The 25,111-nt window shown below is 49.5% G+C and overlaps 2 protein-coding genes and 1 long non-coding RNA gene across 8 annotated transcripts in view; 2 read left to right on the top strand and 1 right to left on the bottom strand.

The window, feature by feature from the left end:
• Window positions 1-207: 207 nt before the first annotated feature.
• On the bottom strand, window positions 208-17,151 carry TSKS (testis specific serine kinase substrate). 2 transcript variants are annotated; one of them, XM_082436030.1, is made up of 11 exons: window positions 16,939-17,151; window positions 16,474-16,687; window positions 8,890-8,985; window positions 8,600-8,683; window positions 8,184-8,294; window positions 7,325-7,605; window positions 6,663-6,857; window positions 5,634-5,807; window positions 4,822-4,957; window positions 3,582-3,706; window positions 208-3,450 (listed from the first exon to the last, which is right to left on the bottom strand). In XM_082436030.1, exons 1-11 carry the CDS (start codon window positions 17,106-17,108, stop codon window positions 3,294-3,296), a joined length of 1,743 nt encoding a protein of 580 aa, XP_082292156.1. In that variant the 5' UTR covers window positions 17,109-17,151; the 3' UTR covers window positions 208-3,293. The 2 variants fall into 2 exon arrangements, with proteins under 2 accessions (XP_082292156.1, XP_082292157.1); XM_082436031.1 differs by having other exon boundaries at window positions 3,582-3,749; window positions 8,184-8,267.
• LOC309648011 lies at window positions 7,463-10,383 on the top strand. Of its 3 annotated transcripts, none has more exons than XR_014256423.1 (5): window positions 7,463-7,590; window positions 7,784-7,889; window positions 8,231-8,372; window positions 8,939-9,006; window positions 9,200-10,383. It is a non-coding gene; the product is annotated as an uncharacterized lncRNA (long non-coding RNA). The 3 variants fall into 3 exon arrangements; XR_014256424.1 differs by having other exon boundaries at window positions 8,231-8,394; XR_014256422.1 differs by lacking the exon at window positions 8,231-8,372.
• A 6,837-nt stretch (window positions 17,152-23,988) lies between the features above and the next one.
• Window positions 23,989-25,111, top strand: part of AP2A1 (adaptor related protein complex 2 subunit alpha 1) — a 36,566-nt gene continuing 35,443 nt past the window's right edge. For 2 of the 3 annotated variants that reach the window (XM_082437047.1, XM_082437046.1), the window contains exon 1: window positions 23,989-24,217. In XM_082437047.1, coding sequence (XP_082293173.1) covers window positions 24,151-24,217 — 67 coding nt within the window. In that variant the 5' untranslated portion in view covers window positions 23,989-24,150. The remainder of the gene's footprint in view (window positions 24,218-25,111) is intronic. The other variant, XM_082437048.1, reaches the window with a different exon arrangement.

The following is a 25,111-nucleotide window of genomic DNA, read 5'->3' as shown; positions in this document are numbered from 1 at the left end:
GTTCCTTCCTGTAGCAGCTGCTAAATCTAGTTTGCAGTTTTTCCAAATCTTGCACACCCTCACAGATGCCAGCACCATTTCAGGGTGCTTCCAAGGAAGGTCCTAGTCCCTGGTGGTCCTCTGAGGTCAGATACACCTGCACCATCTGAACAATCCCCTCCTCCTCGTGGTCTGAGTTCCATCTTCAGTGAGCCTCTCATCCAAGTGTTTAGTTTTCATAATTCTTTTTTTTTTTTAATTAATTAATTTATTTATTTATTTTTGGCTGTGTTGGGTCTTCGTTTCTGTGCGAGGGCTTTCTCTAGTTGCGGCAAGCGGGGCCACTCTTCATCGCGGTGCGCGGGCCTCTCACTATCGCGGCCTCTCTTGTTGCGGAGCACAGGCTCCAGACGCGCAGGCTCAGTAGTTGTGGCTCACGGGCCTAGTTGCTCCGCAGCATGTGGGATCTTCCCAGACCAGAGCTTGAACCCGTGTCCCCTGCATTAGCAGGCAGATTCTCAACCACTGCGCCACCAGGGAAGCCCACCTTTTTTTTCATTTTTAAAATTTTCTATTTTTTGGCTGCGCCATGTGGATTGCAGGATCTTAGTTCCACGACCAGGGATCTAACCTGTGCCCCCTGCAGTGGAAGCATGGAGTCTTAACCACTGGACTGCCAGGGAAGTCCCTCAGTTGAGTCTTGACTGCTGTGGTTCTTGGTGCCAAGAGTGACCTCAGGAAACAGATCCCCAAAATGGGATTCTGGGATTAGGTGTTCATCTGCTTGAACTTCAAAGAAATGATATCTATGTAGGGGGAAAATGGGATTACAGTTATTCCTAGAATACATTGTCTCTAGGAGGAATATAAAATGTGTTGTAATTCTGGTTCTTTCACCCACTAACTATGTATCCTTGTGTAAATAATTTATCCTCTCTGGACCTAGTTCCTCCTCTGTAGCTTCCTCAGTTCAGGCTGCTATAACAAAATTCCAGAGACTGGGTAGTTTAAACAATTTATTTCTCACAGTTCTGGAGGCTGGGAAATCCCGGGGCAAAGTGCTGGCAGATTTAGTGCCTGGTGAAAAGCTTGCTTCCTTGTTTGCAGATGGCTGCCTTCTTGCTGTATCCTCATATGGTAGGGAGAGAGATTGTCTCTTCTTAAAAAGGCACTAATCCCATCATGAGGCTCCACCCTCATGACCTCATCTGATTACCTCCCAACGGCCCCATCTCTAAATACCACCACATTGGGGATTAGGGCTTGAACATATGAATTTTGAGGGACACATAGAGTCCACAGCACTATATAAAATGAGAATAATTATTCATCCTCTGAGAGATTTTAGATCCCACAGTTCCCATTGTCATGTTGGTACAAACAAAACCACATTAATAAATCTCGTATCTGCTATCTTCGAATCTATAAATCAATTGGAGAGAAGTAACATCTTTATAATGATATCTTATAAACCATGAATATGGTATAACTCCCCATTTGTTAAGGTCTTTAACTTCTCGCAATAATATTTTAAAGTTTGATGTAGAGATCATAACTTATCTTTTGTTGGATTCCTAGACATTTTTTAGTTTTATGCTACTTAGAACTAGCGCCTTTGAAAGTTTTTCATTTTCTAAACTTTCATCACTGGCATACAGAGATAATTTTTTTATGTCACCTTTTATTCAGCTTCCTTGCTAAGCTCACTGATTTTTAGTAATTTATAGATTCTATTGGATTCTCTATGATTATATGTACAGTTATGCCATCTCAGAATAATTATAGTTTTCTTCCTTTCCTATCCTATAGTCTCTCTTTTCTTACCTTATTGCAATGGTGTTAGAAGAATAGGGGTTACCTTTGGGGTAGAAGGAAAGGGTACTGATTGAGATTCAGAGAATGCTGGTCAGGTGTAGTTTCTAAATCTCGGTGGTGGTTACACAAACACGTCCATTTCATGATAATTCATTGAGCTGTTCACTTTTTTTTAAACGACTGGCTTTTTAAAAAAATTTATTTTGGGCTGCATTTGGTCTTTGTTGCTGCGCACAGGCTTCTCATTGCGGTGGCTTCTCTTGTTGCGGAGCACAGGCTCTAGGCCCGCGGGCTTCAGTAGTTGTGGCACACGGGCTCAGTAGTTGTGGCTTGTGGGCTCTAGAGCACAGGCTCAGTAGTCGTGGCGCACGGGCTTAGTTGCTCCGTGGCATGTGGGATCTTCCCCGACCAGGGCTTGAACCCGTGTCCCCTGCATTGGCAGGCAGATTCTTAACCACTGCGCCACCAGGGAAGTCCAAGCTGTTCACTTTTAACTTGTGAACTTTTCTGTTTATATTATATTTCAACTGTACATTTAAAAATAGTATTAGTGTGGTGGTTTAAAATATCTCCACAAATTGACATTCTCTTCAAAATATGTCTGCAAATTCTTTGACACACCATGTGAGTATGATCTGGACTTAGTGACTCAGTTCTAGTCAATATAAAAAGAGAAAATGATGGTGTGCAACTTCAAAGACTAGGTCATTAAAGGCACCTTAGCTTCCTGCTTGTTCTTAGACTGCTTGCCCTGGGGGAAGTTAGCTGCCATGAGAAACTGAGGCCTGCAGCCAAACGCCATGTGAATGCGCCATCTTGGAAGTGTAACATCCAGCCCCAGGCAAGCCTTCAGGTGACAGCAGCCCCAGCTGACATCCTGACTGCAAACTCATGAGGACCCTGAGCCAGTACCATCTAGCTACGCCACTCCCAGATTCCTGACCCTCAGGAATTATGTGAGATAATATGTTATAAGCAGCTAAGTTTTTTGGAGGGGAGGGTACTTTTTTTACACAGTGGTAGACAATATCATTATCTAGTAAAAGTCATCCTAAAAAATGTTGGCTTGACAGGCTCCAACTGCACCACAGAACCTTATTTCTACCCTCTGCCTCCTTTTCAAAGAACTGTACTGGACTTCCCTGGTGGTCCAGTGGTTAAGACTCTGAGCTCCCAATGCAGGGGGCCTGGGTTCGATCCCTGGTCAGGGAACTAGATCCCGCATGCCACAACGAAGATCCCACATGCCACAACTAAAAGATCCTGTGAGCAGCAATTAAGATCCGGTGCAGCCAAATAAAAAAAGTAAACAAATAAATAAATATTAAAAAACAAAAAAAACCCCAAGAAATTAAAGAACTGTACCACCATCGACACCCTGTTGGCTGAGGATCAAGTCATAGTGAGCACAGAGGCTGGTGCACGGTGTGTGTGCAATTTTACTAGCCCTCTTTTGGTGCCAAAAAGGAGATGGAATTCATGCCAGCATGAGGGGCCATTTATTGCTCAGGGGTTGGGCCCCCACGTTTTGGGGGATTTCCCCCACCACCCCCTCCCCCCATTGTCCCCGTGGACCCCTCAAGTGGTAGGTTGCTGAGTTGATCGTGGAGGGAGCACATCTTCAAGTGTAGATAGTCCAGAGCGGCCACCTTCTCCCTGTAACGAGAGGGTGGGCAGTTAGTGCTCGGGAGGCCCGATGCCTCGGGGCTGGTGTGGAAGCCGGGGGTAACTCAAGCCCTTTCCCCAAGACCTCACCCTCCTCCCATGCCCTCAGCCTCCTTCCTCACTCCGGCTTCATCTTGTCCGTCAGCAGCAGGTTCTTGGCCCGCAAGGCTTCGTCTTGGGCCAGCCGAAGGGTGGAGCTCAGGGCCTCTGCCCTGACATGTTTGGCCAAGGCCTGGCGCTCCAGCTCCTGGGGAGAGGAGTGTAGGTGCTGCTGGGCTTGCTGGACCGGGCTGGGAGTGGAGGGGGATCTGGATCGCGGAGGGCAAGGGGCAGGGTCCCCTAGGGCCCGCATTCCTCCCCCAGAGTATCCCATCATGCCTTGAGCCTGAGGCTGACCCCAGCATCCCACGGTGCACTGGGCCTCCCAAGTCCCATTGTGCACTAGACTTGTGTCTGTCCCACTGTCTGTCCCCTATTGCACTGGACTTCTTTGTCCCTGTAAGCACTAAATCAGCATCTATCACATTGTCCCCTAATGCCCATGAGCCATCATGCATTTGATGTCTGGGCCCCGGTATCCCATCACATGGTGATCATCTACATCCCATAATTCACATTATGGGATGTGACCCCCACATCCTATCTATTAGGCCAGCCTCTCGGTCACAATAATAGTCCTCAGTGCTCTGGTTCCCTATATCCCACAATGTACCAGCCCCCATGTCCTATCATGTCTTAGTCCTCTAGGTCTGCCACATGACTGTCCGTTACTGCCTCATTTGTCTGTTTCACCCACTACAACTCATATCCCATCATACATTAGGCCAATATCCCATAATATACTAGATCTCTATATTTCAGAATATACACCAGCCTCAAGTTCCATCAGTTATTGGTCCTGAGTCTGTGTGCAATGCCTCACGAAGAGCTGCGGTTCCATTTCCCATAATGCATTAGCTTACTGTGACCTGCTACTCGCTGGGTCCCCTGTCTGATCTCAGTGATCCCATATAATGCACTGCCTCTCTTAAGGCTCATAGAAAATCAGGCTTATATTCCATGAAGCTATAGACTGGTGTTTGTCTCCTCTGTCCCACAGTGCACCAGATCCATGTCCCATCATGCTTTGGGCCCATATCCATCACCCAAGCTTCCATAATGATTGACCTATGACTCACTAAACACCAAACAGCTCCCCTCTCACCCCGTCCCGACGTATTAGAGCCAAGTGTTCCCCCAACACCTGCTGCCCACAGCTCATCCTTCCCATCCTGCCACACACCAGCAGTATCCTTGTGCCTGGGGCTCCCCCGCCCTGCCCTGACCAAAAAGTGGGGCATGGTGGCCCATGGTCCTTGGTACCAGAATCTTCTTGTGCAGCCTCTGGCAGCTGGGGCAGGCAGGAGCCAGGCCCCTCTGCTTCACCTCGTCCACTAGCGGGGTCAGCGCTCGCTCCAGCAGCTGCTGCAAGGACTCCGTGGACAACTGCTGTCCCTGGCTGGGGGAGGGGTAGTCACCAGGTGAAAGAGGCCTTGGACCAACTCCATTCCCAGGATACACCATGCCCATCTGCCCAGCCTCCACCCAGGTCCCGTTTCCACTATGCACCCAGGCAACCTTCCCACCATGCACTGGGCCCAAACTATAGTTCATCCGGTATGCTCTGGTTTCCACAGCGTGGGGAGTTACCACAGTGCCTGGGGATTTCCACCACACGGTCCTCGGTTCATCAGAAACTCACATTTCCCACAATGCACTAGTTAAAACCGATCCCATGTTGTTTTGGAAGTGCCCTGCACCCTTCCCAATACAGATCAAGCATGGTATCTGTCGGCTTCCAACACCCCAAGGTCTCATTTTCCTACGATGCACTGAGAAAACCGGCCTCCCACCCAGTACCACTGCCCAGCCTTCCCACAATGCACTGGAAATCCAAGATGCTCGAAACATAACAAGTCTTTCTTGCGTTCCACAAGACACTGACTTCACCTTGTGGGGAGGGAAGAAATGTGACTCCCATAATGCCGCGAGACTGGCCCATCCTACAATACGTGGGGATGCCCTGTCTCCCACAGTGAATTTCCCTCTCCACTCTTGCTAAAGTCTCATCTCCTTTAATGCTTGGTCCTCAATACGATGCAGAATGCACCTGGAGCCAGGCGCTGCCCCCTTACCTGGCACAGCGGGCACAGGAGCCTTGGGGAGCCCGATCCAGGTTCATAGAGAGGTCAGACCCTCTACGAGAGCTCTGATATTGCCGCCCAAGCTCCTCCAGAATCGGTTTCACTGGGCCCAGCGCCTCCAGTTCGCTCCTCAGTGAAGCCACAGACACTGCTGACCGCTCCACCCTGCGGTGTGAGAGTAAGCAGTACAGTGAGGTCGCCTCTCCAACAGTATACAGGCATCCTCCGGTTTTTGAAAGTTCGCTTTACCCCACTTCATTTTTACAAAAGGCCTACATTAGTACCTGTTTTCACTAACCAAAAGAAGTCCGAAGAGGATTTTCCCTTTTATGAAAAAAAGCGCAAAGCATTTGTTTTGTAGCAAGCTGTTACCGAAGCAGGACACACTCCAAGCAGCGAGAGTGGCGCCACCAAGCCCCTTCTCTGAGAACTACACTCAGTATCTCAGCACCAAGCCACCATAGCTTTGAATTGTGTTGTCTATGGGCACCTGTGCTTTATCTCAATTTATTTTGTGCATCTGTTAGCAAGATGTATTCTAAGGTAATTGCTTCTTCGCTTTATGCTATTTTGGCTTACAGAAGGTTTCACAGGAACTGCTCTACTTTTGGATGGCAGGGAAACCTGTAGTCCCAGCAAGGCTCCACCCAAAATTAGCCCAGCACCTCTGTCTCCATCCAGTTTGCAATACCCCGCTCTGCCTTGCCCCCTCTGCTCTGATTGGTACCTCCTTTTGCGTTTTATTGTCGGGAATGTACCTCCCTGTTCTCTAACTGGTTTCCCCTGTTCCTACTTGGCTCCGTCCCTTGCTTTTAAGGTGTGGAACTCACCTCTTCTCTAAGTGGCTCCGCCCCTCAGTCCTTCTTAGGTATAACACGCCCCTCCCTACTCTCTAATTGGGGCTTCCACCTGTCAGTATATGCGCTCCCACCCGATTGGCTCCAGCTGATTGGCCCACCCCTTTCCCTCAAGGCTCCGCCCTCCCACGTCCCCGCCCCGTGCGCGCATCTGGGCCCTTACATGGTGTACAGCTCGTCCGTCCGGCCCCGCAGCTCTTGCAGGCCCCGCGCGGCCTGAGCCTGCTCGCGCTGCGCCCGCTCCCACTGGCCCAGGAAGCCGTCGAGCCTGCCGCCCAGGCCCCCGAGCAGCCGTAGGGCCTCCTGCACGGCCCCCTCCTCCTGATGCCACCGGGCGGTCAGTGAGGACACCTCCCTCCTGTAGGCGTAGAGGTAAGGAACGCGTCAGGGCTAGGTTTGGACACGCCCCCGTCCGCCGCGCCCCGCCAAGACCACGCCCGTGGCTCCGGACCCACCCTGTCCCCGAATTCTCCTGTCCTGTTCATTTATTGGGATCCTCTCCTGTCCTGCAGAACCCTGCCTCTATCCCCTTATCAGGTATCCTGGCCTTCTCTCGGCCTGCCTCCCAGCCCCACATCAGCTCCTCCAGACACTGCCTCCTCAAGATACCGCTCGCGCCAACCCTGTCCCCCGGGAGTTGGAGCCTCCAAAGACCTGCCACGTCCCAAAACCCGCCCACCTCATTTTCACCCGACGCGGACCTCCCTGCCACCTGCCCTATCTTCAAAACTCGGTTCTTCGAAGTCCTGCCCTTCCGGGTCACCGCCCCCAGAACACTCCTCTTCGAGGCTCCACCCCCTGGGCCCATCCCAGGATCCCACTCACCTCAGCTCATCAAGGGCGGCAGAGACCTTCTGCAACTCCTGCTCGCTCACGACGGGGCCCTCCCCTGCCCGGGGCCCCATTCCCCAGCCGCCTGGGGCCACGCCTCGCCGTCGCGGGGGTTCGTCGGGGCTCCCCGGCGGGCTGGAGCAGCCTGAGGGCTGGGTGGCGAGGCCCAGGCCGTGGCGGGAGAGGCCAGCCTCCAGCTTCTGCTCCAGCTCCTGCAGCTCAGCCTCCTGCCTCCTGGGCGTCTCATCCTGCATCTGGAGGTAGCGCAGCTTCTCCTGGGTGGGGAAGGAGGGCAGGGTTACTGCGTCCGGCCCCTTGCCTCCCACCACTACCACCCCCTCCACCCCAAATCCGCCCAGTAAATTCCTGAGGCTAGAAAGTGAATGGATGTGGGGACGGGATATCGGGAAGTCCCACCTGAAGTCTTAATGGACTCCCGCTTGCTGTTACTAGGGAGGGATGCCCCATTCGAAGCCCAGCTGGAGTCCAACTCACCTTGGACTGAATGCCTGCCTCTGTGTCTCCATCTAGCCCTCCACCCTCACTCTAATCCTCGAAGGTATCCAATTCCAGTCCCTCCTGTTTAGGAAGAACAGCTGAAGCTTTTCCAACATTTTGGTGGGAAATGAGTGGGTATGTGGGCAGGACAGGCATTCCCACTTCAAGTCCGATACGAATCTCTCTCTCCGGGACTTGAATATGACTGTGCATGGAAAAGTATGACCATGAACATGAAGGGGCAGTGTGGTGGTGGTGGTGGTGGTGGCAGGGCGGGAAGTCCCACCTGAAGTCTACCTCAGGTACCTCGGTTACTTGAGTACCTTCCTCAAGCCCTTAGACCCCTCCCCCTTACCTCCAGCAGGGCAGAGTTCTGCTTCAGGACGTTGGTTTTTATTTCAGCATCTTCCACCGACCGGGTCACCTTCCAGCAGTTTTCCTGGGTCAGGACACCAGGACGGGGGCCCTGCTTTCCCATTCCAGTTCCTCCTCCCAGCCGTTACCCTCGCTATTTTCCATACAGCTTCCACCCCCCGCGTTTAAGGCACGCCCCCTCCTTCCGCAAGGTCTGCCTTCTGGTTATTGGTCTGCCCTTTCCCGGCTCGGTTCCCTTGGCTAAAGAAATGGTTCTTCCTCGGACCTCTCCCATGCTCCTTTTCCACTTCACCCCACCTCTCTCCTGTCCACCACTCCATTCCTCCCCACTTCCTCTCACCCTCTTCCTACTTCCGCTTCCTACTCCCGCCCCGCTCCTGCCCCACAGCAGCTCACCTTGAGTTGACTACAGTACCCTTCTAGTTCTTCCGCCTCTTGCCGCCTTCTCTCTAGATTCTCACTCAGCACAGAACACTCACTCTGGAGCATGGAAGGGAGGAGGGGTTAGCCGGGGTCTCAAGGAGACAACCCGTGGGGAGGAGAAGCGGGAAGCTTCCTTTCCCTCCTGAGCCTAAGTCTCCCCAACTGGGCTATGGGTGCATTGAGTTGGAGGTTAGCTCTAAGAGGGCAACGTGACCCTGGAGGAAGAGGAGATGTTGCGGGAGGGGGCGGGTGGTCCTCACGACCTGCAGCGTCTGCACGTGCTGGTTAACCCGGGTGGTCTTTTCCTTCAAGCTGGTGATGGAATCTTTGGCGTGGACCAATCCATTGTTAACCCAACTCTGGGGAAGAACGGGAGACAGGTGGGTCAGTGGGTGCATGGGAGCAAACCCCAACCCCAAGAGAAAGTCTAGAACTAGCTTTACACCTTGATTCTGCCCTGGAATAGCTGTGGAATTTGGGGCCAGGGCTGCGCCTCTTTGATTCTTGGTATAAAACCAGGGGGCAGGGGCTTCCCTGGTGGCGCAGTGGTTGAGAATCTGCCTGCTAATGCAGGGGACACGGGTTCGAGCCCTGGTCTGGGAAGATCCCACATGCTGCGGAGCAACTGGGCCCGTGAGCCACAACTACTGAGCCTGCACGTCTGGAGCTTGTGCTCTGCAACAAAAGAGGCCGTGACAGTGAGAGGCCCGCGCACCACGATGAAGAGTGGCCCCTGCTCGCCGCAACTAGAGAAAGCCCTCGCACAGAAATGAAGACCGAACACAGCCAAAAATAAAAATAAATAAATTAAAAACCAAAAAAAACAAGAAAAACCAGGGGGCAGCCTTGTTTTCTGCTTAGCGGATAGCAAGAAAAATAAGTAGGATCCAGGAGGGAGTTGGGAGTGGGAAGCTCAGACATGTGGGAGAAGGAGGATGGTCTTAACCTGAGATAAGTGCCTTTGGGGTCCACAGACATAAATAAGATGAACTGTTAAAACACATGCCTTGTCTTTCTCTCCAGGCAGTGGAGAATTCTAAAGATAACCCACTTTCCAGATATAAGCACTCACTATGCACCAAGCCAAGCCCTTACCCACATTTTCCTTTTTATTCTTCACAACCACACCTCTTGAGATTATTTGCCCCATTTTGCAAGTGAGGCAAATGAGGCCCAGAGAGGTGATGTCCCTTGTACTCCTGGGTACATGAGACAGGAGGTGGCCTTGTCAGAATTTATGCTCAGAGCCTTTGTTTCAAACCATGATGCCATATGGCCTCTGTTCATTGCTACCTTATGTCACCATAAAATGCTTTGTGACTCTTGTCAAACAAACTGGCTCAGGAGGGATGCACGTGACAGGATCTCCACCCTCCCATTTCCACATTTATGAAAGAGTTAGCCTGGTACATCACTGCTCAGCCAAAGACTACAATTCCCAGGTGCCCTTACAGCCAGGTGTGGCCATGTGACTAAGTTCTGGCCAATGGAATATGAGTGGAAATGATGTAGGCAATTTCCAAGTCATGCCTTTAATAAAGGAAAGTAGGGAGCACACCTCCCTTTCTCTCTCCCTACAATGTTGATGGCTAAAGCAAGAGCAGCCAACTTGGACCATGAGATGGAGGACACAGTATAAAAGAAGACTGAATCCTCAACCCTGTGATGCCGCCATACTCAATTCCAACCACTTATGAATACTTCTATACACGTGACCAAGAGAACATTTTCCGTCTTGTTTATGCTACTTTGTGCCTTTTTGTTACAGCAGCCAAACTTGTGACTTAATAGCTGAGCCCCCAGAACACTGGAGCCTCTAACCTACTGCATTTGAAGAGACCTGCTGTACTTGAGACATTTATGTGAGCAACAAACTATCCTGCTTCAACCAGATATTTTGGTTTCTTTCACAGCTGCTGAACTAATACACAAAGAGAAAAGAGAGAACAAGCTTCCTTCATTGAAAAATGGGAACAACTTCACATTTCTTGCATAACTGCTCTGGAGAACAAGTGTGATAAGAAATATTGTATTAAGGTGACATCAGCAAAATGGTGGAGTCAGAAACCCCCAAATCCCACCCCTCCAAACTGGCCAAAACTATGAGTCAAGTCATTGAGGGGATTGTAACAATCATAAATATATATGTACCTAATAGAGTTTCAAAGCACATGAATCAAAAACTGATAGAATTGGGAATTCCCTGGCAGTCCAGTGGTTAGGACTCTGTGCTTTCACTGCTGAGGGCCCAGGTTCAATCCCTGGTCAGGGAACTAAGATCTGCAAGCCCCATGGCATGGCCAAAAAGAAAAAAAAGACACTGACAGAATTGAAGGGAGAAATTGACAATTTAACAGTAATGGTTGGAGACTACAATACCTCACTTTCAAGAATGGATTGAACAACTAGAGAGTAGATCAAGAAGGAGATAGAAGACTTGGACAACACTATAAACCAACCAGACCTAACAGGCATCTACAGAACATTCCACCCAACAAAAGAATACACATTCTTCTCAAGTGAAATTAAACATTGTTCATATAGTCGAGAACAGACCATATATTAAGTCACAAAACAAGTCTCAATAAATTTAAAAGAATTTGAAAACAAAGTATGTTTTCTGACCTCAATGACCTCAGTAGAATGAAATCAGGAATCAATAGCAGAAAGAAATTTGAGAAACTCACAAATATATGGAAATTAAACAACACACTCATAGACAGCCAATGGGTAGAAGAAGAAATCACAAGAGAAATTATACTTAGGAATGAGGGAAAATGAAAACACAACATACCAAAACTTGTGGGATGCAGCAGAGGCAATACTTTGAGGGAAATTTTGAGCTGTAAACACCTACATCAAAAAAGAACTTAAAATCAGTAACCTAATCTTCCACCTTAAGAAACTAGAAAAAGAAGAGACAGCTTAACCCAAAGCTAGCAGAATGAAGGAAATAATAAAGATTAGAGTGGAAAAAAATGAAATAGAGAATAGAAAACAGTAGAGAAAAATCAACAAAACCAGAAGTTGGGTTTTTGAAAAGGTCAACAAAATTGACAAATTTTAAGCTAGGCTGACCATGAGAAAGAGGAAGAAGACTCATATTACTAAAATCAGGAAGGAAAGAGGAGACATTACTACCAATCTTACGGAAAGAGAAAAGATTACAAGGGAACACTATGAACAATTGTATGTCATCAAACTTGATAACCTAGATGAAATGGAAAAATTCCTAGCAAAACACTAACTCAAAAAGAGCTAGGACATCTGAATAGACCTGTAATAAGTAAAGAGGTTGAGTTAGTAATTTTAAAACTTCCAACAAAAAAAAACCCCAGATGGCTTCACTGGTGAATTCTACCAATCATTTAAAAAGGAGTTGTTGCCAATTCATCTCAAACCCTTCACCAAAAAAACAAAAAACAAACAAAACAGAAGAGGAGGGAACTAACTCATTCTATGAGGCCCATGTTACCCTGATACCAAAACCAAAGACATCACCAGATAATAAAATTACAGATCAATATTCCTTCTGAAAGAAGCCACAAAATTTTCAACAAAATACTAGCAAACCAAGTCCAGCAGCATATAAAAAGGATTATACACCGTGCCAAGTAGGATTTATCCCAGGAATGCAAAATTGGTTCAACGTGAAAATTAACCCATGTAACATTCCATATTAGTAAAATATCGGGGGGAAAAATACAATCATGTCAATGAATAGAGAAATGGCATTTGACAAAATCCAATGCCCTTTCATGATAAAAACACTCAACAAACTAGAAGCACAAGGGAACTTCCTCATCCTGGTGAAGGGCACCTACAAAAAAAAAAAAATTAAAAAGCAATAAAACCCACACAAAACCATGGTGGTTTAAAATATGCCCACACATTTTTTGAGGCTCTTTTAAAATGTGGAGCCTTATTCCCGTCACTTGAGTGTCAGCTGGACTTAGTGACTCATACCTAGTAAATAGAAAAAGGCAGAAGTGATGGTATGTGACTTAAGAAATGAGTTCATAAGAGGAACCATGTCTTCCTTCTTGCTCACTCTTACTCTGGAGAATGATAGTTGCCATGTTCTAAACAGCTACCTATGGAGAGGCCCGTGTGGCAAGGAACTGAGACCTCCAACCAAGAGCCATGTGAATGTGCCATCTTGGAAGCCCAACCTCTAGCTCCAGTCAAGCCTTCAGATGACTGCAGCCCCTGCCAAAATCTTGACTACAACCTCATGAGAGACCCTAAGCCAGAACCACCCAATTAAGCCACTCCAGGTTTGTTGTTTTAAGGTTGGGAATCATTTGTTTCACAGCAATAGCTGTGATATTCTTAAACTGAAGACCCAACGGTCTTGGATTTCCCATAGGTAGCTGCTCTGGGAAACTAGGGGAGCAGCTTCTGGAGTCAACTCGGTTCTTCCACTTACTAGCTGTATGACCTCAGGGAGGGGACTTCACCTCTCTAAGCCTCTGTTTCCCTACCTGTAAAATGGGGAGGGACTAATAACGACCTTCACAGGGCTGCTGTTGGGAGGAACACAGGCTAATCCAGAAAGGCCCTTGGTCAATACTTGGGAAACGAGAAAGTGCAGCTGGGGTCACTGGAGGTGAGTTTTAGCTTCACTGAGAGCAGATTTCGGGAATGGTGAAGGCAGAGGCTGCTAGCCTTGGCTAAAAAAGCGAATGGCACGGTGGTGGTGGGGAGCCAAACCTGGGGATAAACGTCTCCTTGGCCGTCCACATGCCATGCAACTGGGCAATCCAATTCCCCACTCCGAGCCTGCCTCGGTTTCCCTTCTTGTCAAATGGGAATGAGAATACCTTGCTTGGATGGTGGTGAGGAAAGGTCAAGAAGATGATAGGATCCATAAGCCAAGCACAGTGATTAGTGTCAGCATCGTTAAACATAAAAACAACACGACAGGACCTACCAGGAAAGGGCTTAGCACCAAGACCCTACAGCAGCCTCAGGGAAATCTGTAGACAGCAGGACAAGTTCCAAGCAGGGCTCAGAACACCTGCTCTGGCCATTTCCGCATGGAGGCACTGACCTTCCCCCAAAGCAATACTACCTCCTCAATTGCATCCTTTGGCCTCATAAAGATGTCAGAGCTTAAGACAGGAGCCAGGGAATTCCCTGGTGGTCCCATGGTTAGGACTCCATGCTCTCACTGCCAGGGGCCTGGGTTCGATTCCTGGTCAGGGAACTAAAATCCCACGTGCTGCACAGCACGGCCAAAAAAAAAAAAAAAAAAAAAAACAAGCCAGGAGCCAAAGCTGTCTGCTTCACCACTCTTCTGCTGACCCTCCATCCAGTCTGGGAATTATCACTCTCTCACCCAGGGTCTCCATCGCTCCCGGGTTCTCTTCCTTTCCTCTCTAGTTCTCTGTCCCACCTCTCTCTCTGGTGTCCGTTCCTTCCTTCTCTGGGTCTCTGGCCCCCTCCTCTATCTCTGATTTTCTGTCTCTGTCCCCCTCCCCAGGTCCCCATCCTGCTCTCTCTGGGTCTCTGTCCTGCTTTCTCTCTGGGCTTCCGCCCCCTCCTCTCTGCCCATCTCCAGCTTTCTCTCCCGATGCAGCTCAGATGCTGTGTGTCAGCCTGTGTTCTTCCTGACCACCTCCTCACGGTTCCTGCCTATACCCTAAGGTGTTGACTGACAGTACTTTTTCCATTTTATGGAGAAGCCCCATAGAGGCTGATTCTCCCCTGCAGCCCCACAGTGAGCCGCAGCTGCATCAGACCTTGATCTTGGCCGCCCAGGGCTCTTTCTCAGGCATCACAATCCTCTGGAGGATGTGACTCAGAAATAGCTCCAGTGGGAGGCGGACCTCTGCAAGTGCTGCCTGAGCGATGCTGGAAGAGAAGGGGAGGAAAGTGTTCTGGTGGGAGGGGATGCCTCCCAGGCCATCCATCCCACCTGGACTCTCTCTCTCTGCCTGCTGGCTTCTCTCCACCTGGTCCTCTTACCCTGGACCCTCGCCCGGCCTCCTCTCCGGCCTGCCTGTCTCCAGTCTCTCCCCTCCAAACGTCTCCCACCCGGGGCCAGAGGCATCTTCTAGGGAAAGAAAGCATCACACTCGCTAAGCTTCTGGTCCTGACCCTGCTTCTTACAAGCTCTCTAACCTTGCATGGGGTCACTCCACCTCTCTCTACCTCACTTATTTTTGTTTTCATCTTCCTTGCAGAACCTCTAAGAGGGGAAAACGAGACACCCCCCCACCACCATAGGGATGTAGCACAGTGCCTGGAACATAGTAGATGCTCAGTAAATGGATATGGAGCCCAAATGCCGAGTTGCTCCTCTCCCCTGTCCAGGAACCCTCAATGGCTCCCCATTGTCCTCAAGAGAATGGAGAATGCCCACATTTCTCAGCCTCTGTGTCCTGTGCCCAACCCCCGCCAGCCTCACCTCTCCCACACACCACAATCTAGCCACAAGGACATGTTCCCCAGGCTCTTTTCAACTCCTGCCCTTTTGCATATGCTGTTCCAGCTACATGGAATACCCTTCCCTGTATTCTGCCTTCCTTATCTTCAAGATCCAGCTTGTGTGCTGCCTTTTCCAGAAAGCCTTCCTTGACCATGGTCGGCTGGGCCAAGGCCTTCTTCTTCAGGGCTCCCACAGTGACCTCTACTGCCCCCAGCAATGCAGGTGCTGACTCCTAAGCCCGGCTCCACTACTTAGAAGCCGTATGACTTTGGATATGCTAATTAACCTTCTAGTCCCTCAATATCTTCATCTGTGAAATGAGGATAAAAATAATGACCAACTATTCCGTGCATACAGCTGACTATTGTGCTAAACATTTTACATGAATGAATTTCATTTCATTGTCATGACAACCTCATGAGATGGGTGCAATTCTCTCCAGAACTCTGTCTTGGGTGCTGCTATATTTCCTGTTCCTAGAGCAGTGCCTGGCACATTGTAGGTGTTCAAGAAATATTTCTTGAAAGAACAAACACATGCATCTCCATTTTACAGATGAGGACAGTGAGGCTCCTGGAACACAGAAAGTGCTCAGTATATGCTAGTGAATCTTTTTTTTTTGACCACGCCGTGTGACATGCGGGATCTTAGTTCCCTGAGCTGGGATTGAACCCATGTCCCCTGCAGTGGAAGCTTGGAGTCCTAACCACTGGACCGCCAGGGAATTCCCGCTAGTGAATCTTATTAGTATCATTATGGCCGTGATTATTGTTAGTGTAATTCTCAGTGTCTATGTCAAGCCAAGTTCAGGGTCTGACCCAGGAGAAGCCTGGCAGGGGGTGGAGGTTGGTGGGAGAGTTAAAGGACCAAGCTGTAGCATTCTATGCTCTAGTCAGGAATTCTCTAAATTCTCCTAGATCTTGTTCACCTCCCAGTTTTTCCCCACAGTCTGAGGTGGTCTGCTCAGAGAACTCCTGCTCATCCGTCAAAGCCCAGTTCCAACACTGCCTCCTCCAGAAGTTTTCCCTGATACCCCTAGCCTGGTTTGAGGGGCCCTTTTCTGGGATCCCCAGTGTTACCTCCATTATGGAATTTGTCACCCCAGTCTGTATCTGTCACTCCCACCAGACTGGGGGCTTTCCTGGGGCAGGGACCTGGCCTGATTCCTATCTGTGACTCCAGCTTCACCCAGGACATTTGGAAGTGACTGAATGAACAAAAGACCAACTCGCAGGCAGCAGGCAGCATTCACTCTGGATGGAGCAGATTCATGGCTGACTGTAGGGCCTCAAAGGGTGACAAGAACCCTCTCATTCCATATCAAGAAGACACCCCCCCAAACCCATCCTCAGTATTTGCCTACCACCAGGGTGAGAACCGTCGTATTCCCCAGCCCGGCCGAGGGCCCTCTCACCAGTATTTCTGTGATGTCTGGGTCATCTGGAGCCCAGGGTGGGATGGGCACGGGCAATGCCAGCAGGCCGCTGTCTTCCACGGTTGAGTCTGTCCCCGAGGAGTCAGTGGGCTCCATGGCGGCCAGGTTGAGCAGGGACACATTGGTGCAGGCTGAGGACCGTTTGAGGTTCAGGCACCAGTGCATTGGCTCATGGGACATCTGAGGCTCCACCCTGGGGAGGAGAAACAGGCAGGAGGGTCAAGATGCCACCCCAGCAGGGTACGGCGCCCCCCCCCCCCGCCTCCCTGTCTGCACATTCCCTACTCTCTCTGACTTCAACCTCGCCGCCTGCTTTCTTCTTTCTCCTCCATCCCTGCTGCCTGTTTTCCTCCCTTTCCAACAGCACCCACAGGGGGACTTGTGCTCTGTCAGAGGCAAGGGCTGGGCGCTGGGACCGCCCCCGACAGGGTGCTACAAACCCACCCGTGGAAGGACACGGCCTTCTTTTTCTTCGCGATCCCTTTGACTGGGCTGGTCACACCCCCAGGAGCCTCGGGAACCAGCTGGGAGCGACTCTCGACCCCCGCGGGGGGGTCCCCGGCCTCATGGATCTCTTTGGACTGCCAGATCGTCTTCACCACCACGCTCGCCATGGCCTGTGGAGGGCCTGGCTCCCAGGGGCTCCTTCCTCTGAGGCTTTCCACCTACACTGACCACTGACCCTCAAGGTCCCCTGTCCCCACAAGCCTGCCTCATAAAGGACCCAACCACTGGGCCCCAGTAAGGGGGGGGCACAAGGGTGGGGAAACGTGACTTGGCACGTTCCCCCGGGGGCCTCAGTGAACTCTTGTTCAGGATTTTAGTTCTACCCTGATCTGTCTCTCCCCTTCAGAAACACAGTGAAATTCATTCTAGTCCAGAACTTACAGTGGACGGACCCACTGATTCTTGGGAGGGGTCCAAATTACCTTTCCCTGACACTCACTGTGGGGTCACCCAGCCCCTCCATTCAGACTTGATTCATCATGTAATACATTGGATTTGTCACTTTCCCAGGATCTGGGGGATGACGGGGATTGAATACCAGCGCTGGAGGATCTTACATTCTATGGGGGGTTGGAAGGGGACAGGCGGGCAATAGAAACAAACCCAAAACACCAGACGTCCGAACGTGATATAAAGGGAATCAAAACTGGGTGATGGCCATGTGGACATTTGTCAAAGCTTGTCGATTTGTGCACCTGGAATTTGAGCCTTTTATTGTGTGTGAATTCTACCGATTAAAGAATCTAAACAAGCACTGAACTATAGTTCATGATGTGCATGTTGAATATTTGGAGTTGTGTTAGACCCCGGGACTGCTGTAACAAAGTCCTGCAGACTGAGCGTCTTAAACTATAGATTGTTATTGTCTGGAAGTTCTGGAGGCCAGAAGTCCAAGGTCAAGGTGTCAGCAGGGTTGGTTCCTTCTGAGGCTGTGAGGGAGAATCTGTGCCTCTCCCCTAGTATCTGGTATCCTTAGGCGTTCCTTGGTTTGTAGGTGGCCGTCTTCTCCCTGTGTCTTCACACTATCTTCTCTGTGGAACTGTTTATCTCTGTGTCCAAATTTCCCCCCTTTTAAGAAACTGGACATATTGGATTAGGGCCCACCCAAATGACCATGTCTTAACTTGATCATCTGCAAAGACCCTATTTCCAAATAAGGCCAAATTCACAGCTACTGCAGGTTAGGACTTGAGCATCTTTTGCAGGACCTAATTCAACCCATAACAGGGTTGATGAGTACTGATATCTGCAACTTTGTTTTATTCTGTTTTTTAATTGTTTTTTTATTGAATAAATTTGACTTTGTTGTTGTTGTTGTTGTTTTGTTTTTTGCCATGCTGCACAGCTTGTGGGATCTTAGTTCCCTGACCAGGGATCGAACCTGGGCCAAGTCCTAACCACTGGACTGTCAGGGAATTCCCAGACATATAGTGTTTATAAATTTAAAGTGTGTCTTACTTTGATACATTTATATATTATAATATGATTGCCGTTGTAGCTATATTATCACATCATTATAGTACAATATTGTTATCTGTATTCACTATACTATGTATTAGATCTCTATGGCTTATTTATTATTTGTTGCAAGTTTGTACCCTTAAACAACATCAATCTTATCTCCCACACCCTACCTGCTGGTAACCACCATTTTAATCTTTTTTTACAGGTTAGACTTTTTAAGATTCCACATATAAGTGAAATCATACAGTACTTGTCTTTCTCTGTCTGGTTTATCTAGCTTAGCATAATGTGCTCAGGGTCTGTCCGCGTGGCTGAAAATGGCAGAATATCCTCTTTTCTCATGGCCAGATAATATTCCATTGTGTGTATATACCACCTGGTTGTTTCCATATCTTGGCTATTGTGAATAGTGCTATTTGCAACTTACTTTGAATACATTAAAAATACATGATGGATTGGGACTTCCCTGGTGGCACAGTGGTTAAGAATCTGCCTGCCAACGCAGGGGACATGGGTTCAAGCCCTGGTCGGGAAGATCTCACACACTGCGGAGCAACTAAGCCCGTGGGCCATAGCTACTGAGCCTGTGCTCTAGAGCCCGCAAGCCACAACTACTGAGTACACTCGCCTAGAGCCTGTGCTCCACAACAAGAGAAGCCACCGCAGTGAGAAGCCCGTGCACGGCAACGAAGAGTAGCCCCTGCTTGCCGCAACTAGAGAAAGCCCGCGTGCAGCAACAAAGACCCAATGCAGCCATAAATAAATAAATAAAATTAAAATAAAGAAATAAATAAATTAGGATAACTTGAAAAAAAAAAAAAAGAGACTCCTGCGCTCCCAATGCAGGGGGCTTGGGTTCGATCCCTGGTCAGGGAACTAGATCCTGCATGCATGCTGCAACTAAGAGTTCACGTGCTGCAACTAAGGAGCCGGCAAGCCACAACTAAGGAGCCCACCTGCTGCAACTGAGACCCGGCGCAACCAAATAAAATAAATAAATTTTTTAAAAATTAAAAAAAAAAACACATGATGGATTGATGGATGGAGGAAGGGAAGGCCAGATGGATTTGTGATAAAGCGAGTGGAGTAAAATGTTAATGCCAGCATTGGGGCGATGGGGTATATGGGTGTTTGCTGTACAGTTGTTTCAACTTTCTGAATATTTAGAAATTTTCATTGTGAAATGTTGGAGAAGAAACTGGGTGATGGGGATGAAATGATATCATGGGGGGGGCTTGCTTTAAAATAATCCAGTGGGGGGTAGGGAAGTCAAATGCAGGGGATCATAAATGAAAGAATAAAGGTCATATGTTGATAACTGTTGGAGCTGGGTTTATGGGGGTGCATTATACTCTTCTGCTTTGCAGGGGTATATTTGAAAATTTCTATAACACATTAAAAAATTTTTTTTTTGTTTTTATTTTTTGGCTGCGCCACGTGGCATGTGGGATCTTAGTTCCACAACCAGGGTTTGAATCCAAGCCCTCTGCATTGGGAGTGCATAGTCTAAACCACTGGACCACCAGGGAAGTCCCTTGAAAATTTTTTTAATTGAAGTATAGTTGATTTACAATGTTTCAGGTATACAGCAAAGTAATTCAGTTATATATATATATATATATGTATATGTGTATATATATTCTTTTTCAGATTCTTTTCCATTCTAGGTTATTACAAGATAGTGAATATAGTTCCCTGTACTATATAGTAGGTCCTTGTTGTTTATCTATTTTATGTAAAGTAGTGTGTATCTGTTAATTTAAATTCCCAATTTATCCCTCCCCCCTTCCCCTTTGGTAACCATAAGTTTGTTTTCTATGTCTGTGAGTCTATTTTGTAAGTTCTTTGTATCATTTTTTTAGATTCCCCATATAAGTGATATCACATTATATTTGTCTTTCTCTGACTTACTTCACTTAGTGTAATAATCTCTAGGTCCATCCATGTTGCTGCAAATGGCATTATTTCATTCTTTTTCATGGCTGAGCAGTATTCCATTGTATATATGTACCTCATCTTCCTTAGCCATTCATCTGTTGATGGACATTTAGGTTGCTTCCATGTCTTGGCTATTGTAAATAGTGCTGCTATGAACGTTGGGGTGCATGTATCTTTTCGAATTAGAGTTTCGTCTTTCCCAGATGTATGCCCAGGAGTGGGATTGCTGTAACACTTTTTTTTTTTTTTTTAATACTGGATAACGTGTTCAAGTACGACACGGATAGGTCACTTTATTTCTTTATTTCTTTATTTATTGGCCACGATGCACGGCATGTGGGATTTTAGTTCCCTGACCAGGGATTGAACCCATGCCCCTTGGGGTGAAAGCACAGAATCTTAATCACTGGACCGCCAAGGAAGTCCCGAGAGGTCACTTTAAATCCCTAAATCCAGAAGTTCTCTAAGAGGGGACATTGCATTGAGACCTGAAGGATGAGCCAGCCATGGGGAAAGCTGAGGTGGGCAGGGGGCAGGAATGAGTCTGGAGGGTCTTAATGGCCAAGAGGAGGCCAGTGTGTCTGGTGCATTTAAGCTGTGGAAGGACACAGCTGACTGATGTTGCAAAAAGCACCCTGAGTGACCAGGATGGAAGCAGGGAGAATGGCCAGGGATGTCACTACAAGGTTCCAGGCAAAAGATGATGGTGATGGTGGCCTGCACCAGGTGAGGCAGTGGTGATGGGAGGAGGTGACTGGCTTTGGGGTGTGTTCTGGCTTTGGTTTGGGGTGAAGGACAGGAGGGGGTCCGTCCTGGCAAGAGTGCCTGGGTGATTGATGGCAGGCCCAGCTGCCAAAATGGGAAGACTGGGGATGAGTCCAGTTTTTCTGGAGAAAATCAGGAGTTAATTTGTTCAGGTCAAAATCTTAAAAGCTATTGTGGTTCAACCCCTGAGCAATTCGAGGAGCTCCTGGGGTTCCCTCTTAATGCTCCATCTTTTTTTTTTTTTTTTTTAAAGATTTGATTTGATTTTTATTTTTTTGGCTGTGTTGGGTCTTCGTTGCTGTGTGCGGGCTTTCTCTAGTGGGGGCTACTCTTCATTGCACTGCGCGGGCTTCTCACTGCGGTGGCTTCCCACGCTGTGGAGCACGGGCTCTAGGTGCGCAGGCTTCAGTAGTTGTGGCACGCGGGCTCAGTAGTTGTGGCACGTGGGTTCTAGAGCACAGGCTCAGTAGTTGTGGCGCATGGGCTTAGTTGCTCCGCGGCATGTGGGATCTTCCCGGACCAGGGCTCGAACCCGTGTCCCCTGCATTGGCAGGCGGATTCTTAACCACTGAGCCACCAGGTAAGTCCCAATGCTCCATCTTGAAACCAAAAAGGACTTGTCTAAGCCTCATCTGTACCCCCATATATGAACTTGTTCATGACCTGGTCTTAAAACTTAGCAATGGGTCACCTCCTCAGCCCCTGAACCCCAGAATGGTCTTACTCAAATCCGGTCCTGTAATTTTATCTTTCCAATAATGGCCTTGTGGCTGCTGAGCGCTTGTGACGTGGCATGTCTCAGCTGAGCTGTGCTATATGTATAAACACCAGATTTCAAAGACTTAGGAAGATAAGAATGTCAACTGTGTTGAAATGATAATGTTTGGGTATACGGGGTTAAACGAAATATATTATTAAAATTCATTTCACCTTTTCTTTTTACTTTTTTTTTCTTTTTAACGTGGCAGGAGTATACTGAAAACTGTATTTGTGGCTCCCACTGTACATCTTCTGGCAAGTGCTGCTCTAACTGGGCAGGGATGAGTCCATGAGCTCCTGTGGGTGGCGCCACATCCACCCCCCACGCAGGATGGGACCGTCTCGGGGTTTTTCAGGTTAGGGTGGCTCTTCCCAATCTGACTCCTCATGTGTGCCCGGAATGCCTTTGCTTTACAGCCAGTCTTAAAAATTAACTTTTGGCTAATTTATGAGCTCTAGAGGGGGTTGGGAGAGGACTGAGTTCCCCCACCTACCCATGACAGGACTTAGAATCAGGACATCTTTCACCCCACAACAAAAACCCAGAGTTTACTCTATCTGGCTCCTGGTGGGCTCTGGGTGAAGGGTTGAAGGTGGTGGGTGAGAGGGAGGTGGATAGTTAAAGCCGGGAAGAGGGTCGCTTTTCCCTCTTCCTTAGGGACAGAATTTTCCTGTTCTTCAGACTCTGGATGTCTCTCTTTGCGTCCCTTGAAAAGCAGACTAGTACCAACCCCACTACTAATATATATATTTTTAATGGCGTTATCCATACCCCCAGGATTCAGAGTGGATGTTCCCAGCACCCGTGACACTCCCCCAAGGCTCATTCCAAAAATACTAGGCTTCTGAGATTGGAAAAGGCTGGCGGGTGGGGCTTAGTTCCTGGAGGTGACAGAAGGACTCTCCCCGTTCCTTTTGCCCCAAATTTCTTTTTAGCCCTGGTCGTTGGAGTTCCGGAGGCTTTGCCTTCCCCAAAGCCAGTCACCCAAACGTCTCTGGGGCGCCAAGGGGTAGTGGTTGGGCGAAACAAAGCGGATTCACCGATTCCTTCCCTTTAACCAACGTTCTTCATTCAGTACCAGGTCCCCTTCTTGTTCAGGAGGAGCTCCAAGCCCAATTTTTTATTCGATATCTGTTTAATGGTGTTATGGTTGAAAAAAAAAAAAAGCCATTGTTTATTGAAAAGTGGTTAAAAGCCAAAATATAGTTTACATCCAGGCTCTACCACTTCTGAGCTGTGTGACCTTGGGCATATCATTCAGGTCCTCTTTGGACCTCAGTTTTAACCTCTGCTTAATGGGAACTTGAATTACTGGGTCCTCCGCTCTGGGATACTTGGTCTCCGGACAAGTTAGGTCCCAACATCTTGGCCTCTAGAGAAGGGAGGGGAAGGAGGAAGGGATGTCTTCCTGGAAGAAGATTTAAGGAGTCGGGGGTGAAGTAAAGAGAGAAAGGGGAACAGAAAGACGCTTGCGCAGTAAATACCTCACGCTCTCCTGCCCCTCCCAACCCCTTCTCTGCAGCAGGGAATTGCAGGCGCCACTCCACCTATCCTAGCCCAGCCGACGGACAACCCCCTGCTCCTTCCTTCTCTACGGATCGTCGCCCTCCTCCCGCCCCCACAACAGCCCAATCGGGGATGGGAGTAGGACCGGCCCGGCGAATCCGCGACGCCTGCGGGGGGCGGTCTACCCGCCCATGGGCCTCAATCAACGTAAGTCCCGCCTGCTCGAGCCCGCTCCCCCTCCTTCCTTCACGTCAATCCCTCCCTTCTAAGAGAGCGACCGGATCCAATCAGTATCGGAGCCGGCCGAGCGGAGGGGGCGGTCCCACTGTACGTGTCCGAACTCCGCCCGTCTCTCAGGCAACGCCCCCACCCCCACCCGAACGGAAATAGCCGGGCTCTGGGCCAATCGTAGCGGCGTGCCTTTGTCCAGAGACCAATGAGAGAGGGAGTGGGGCTGAGCCCGAGTCTGAGCGGCAGTAATCCAAGCCAATAGGTGGCTGAGAGCTCAGGATGGCGGTGGGGAGGGGAGGGGCCGGGGGCGGAGCCGCGGCCTGCCAGCCCGCCTGCCTGCCAGCCCGCTCGCCAGCCCGCCCTCCCCTCTTGGCCGGCTCGGCTCCTCGGCGCTGCCTGGGGTCCTTCCCTCCCGGTCCCCGCCTGCCAGCCCCCGCTGTGCTGTGCCCTGCCCGGCCAGGCCTGGAGCCGACACCACCGCCATCATGCCGGCCGTGTCCAAGGGCGATGGGATGCGGGGGCTCGCCGTGTTCATCTCCGACATCCGGAACTGTGAGAGCGCGGCCGGGGGGACACCGGGCGAGGGGGAGCGTGGGATTGAGGGGTTCGGGGGTTACAGAGGGGCCTAGGGGATAGAAATCCATTGCGGTCTTAGAGTGAGAGGATAGAGAGGCCCCGGGGGTACTTTAGGGTGGGGGGGATGGGAGGGCTTAGGGTGTCATAGTGTGCCTCTTGAGGTGACGACACGGAGTGGCTAGAGGCGTCCGGGAGGGTCTTAATAGAGAGGAGGCTAGTAAAGTCCCGGGGATGGGGCATAGAGTTGTCCCTGGGAATGGAAGAAAGGTTGGGGGATCGTGTTAGAGATGGGGTTAGAGAAATCCCTGATGTATGTAGAAAGGGAAAAGGGTGCATGGGTGGGTGGGTGGGGGTACCCTGTGGAGAGATAAAGTGGGAGGAAGCCAGAGAGGACTGGGAGGACGTGAAACACAGGAAGCCTAAAGGGACTGGGCTTGAGGGCCTGGGTGAGGGGGTGTCATAGAGGGGAAGGGGCTAGGTAGGTTACCGAGGCTCCCAGCTAGTTCATAGGGAGGACTTGAGAATGATAGAAAGTCCCAGGGGTTTGGGGAGGAGAGACGGGAAGGTGGGGGACTGTAGTGGGCCCCTGGTGAGGGATAGAGGGGCTCCAGGATGGAGGATTGCTTAGGAGACATGGAGGGCAGTGGAGAAGGGGCTAGAGGGGGTACTGAGAGGAGCACAGAGGAGAGGCGCTGCAGGTGGAGAGTCTTGGGAGAACCTGAAATAGGGAGCTGGCGGGCCTGCAAAGGAGAGGACATTATAACGCGGGGTCTTGGGGGATGTGCCAGAATGGGGAGAGCTCAGATCTCAAAGAAGGGGCCAGGGGGCCTTAGGAATTTGTGGAGAAGAGATCTGGAAAGCTGGGGGGTG

This window comes from Balaenoptera physalus (genome assembly GCF_965194825.1).
Source record: "Balaenoptera physalus genome assembly, chromosome: 19".
Taxonomy (NCBI): domain Eukaryota; kingdom Metazoa; phylum Chordata; class Mammalia; order Artiodactyla; family Balaenopteridae; genus Balaenoptera; species Balaenoptera physalus.
The sequence above is the reverse complement of the archived record's forward strand: the minus strand, read 5'-3'. Positions and strand labels throughout refer to the sequence as shown.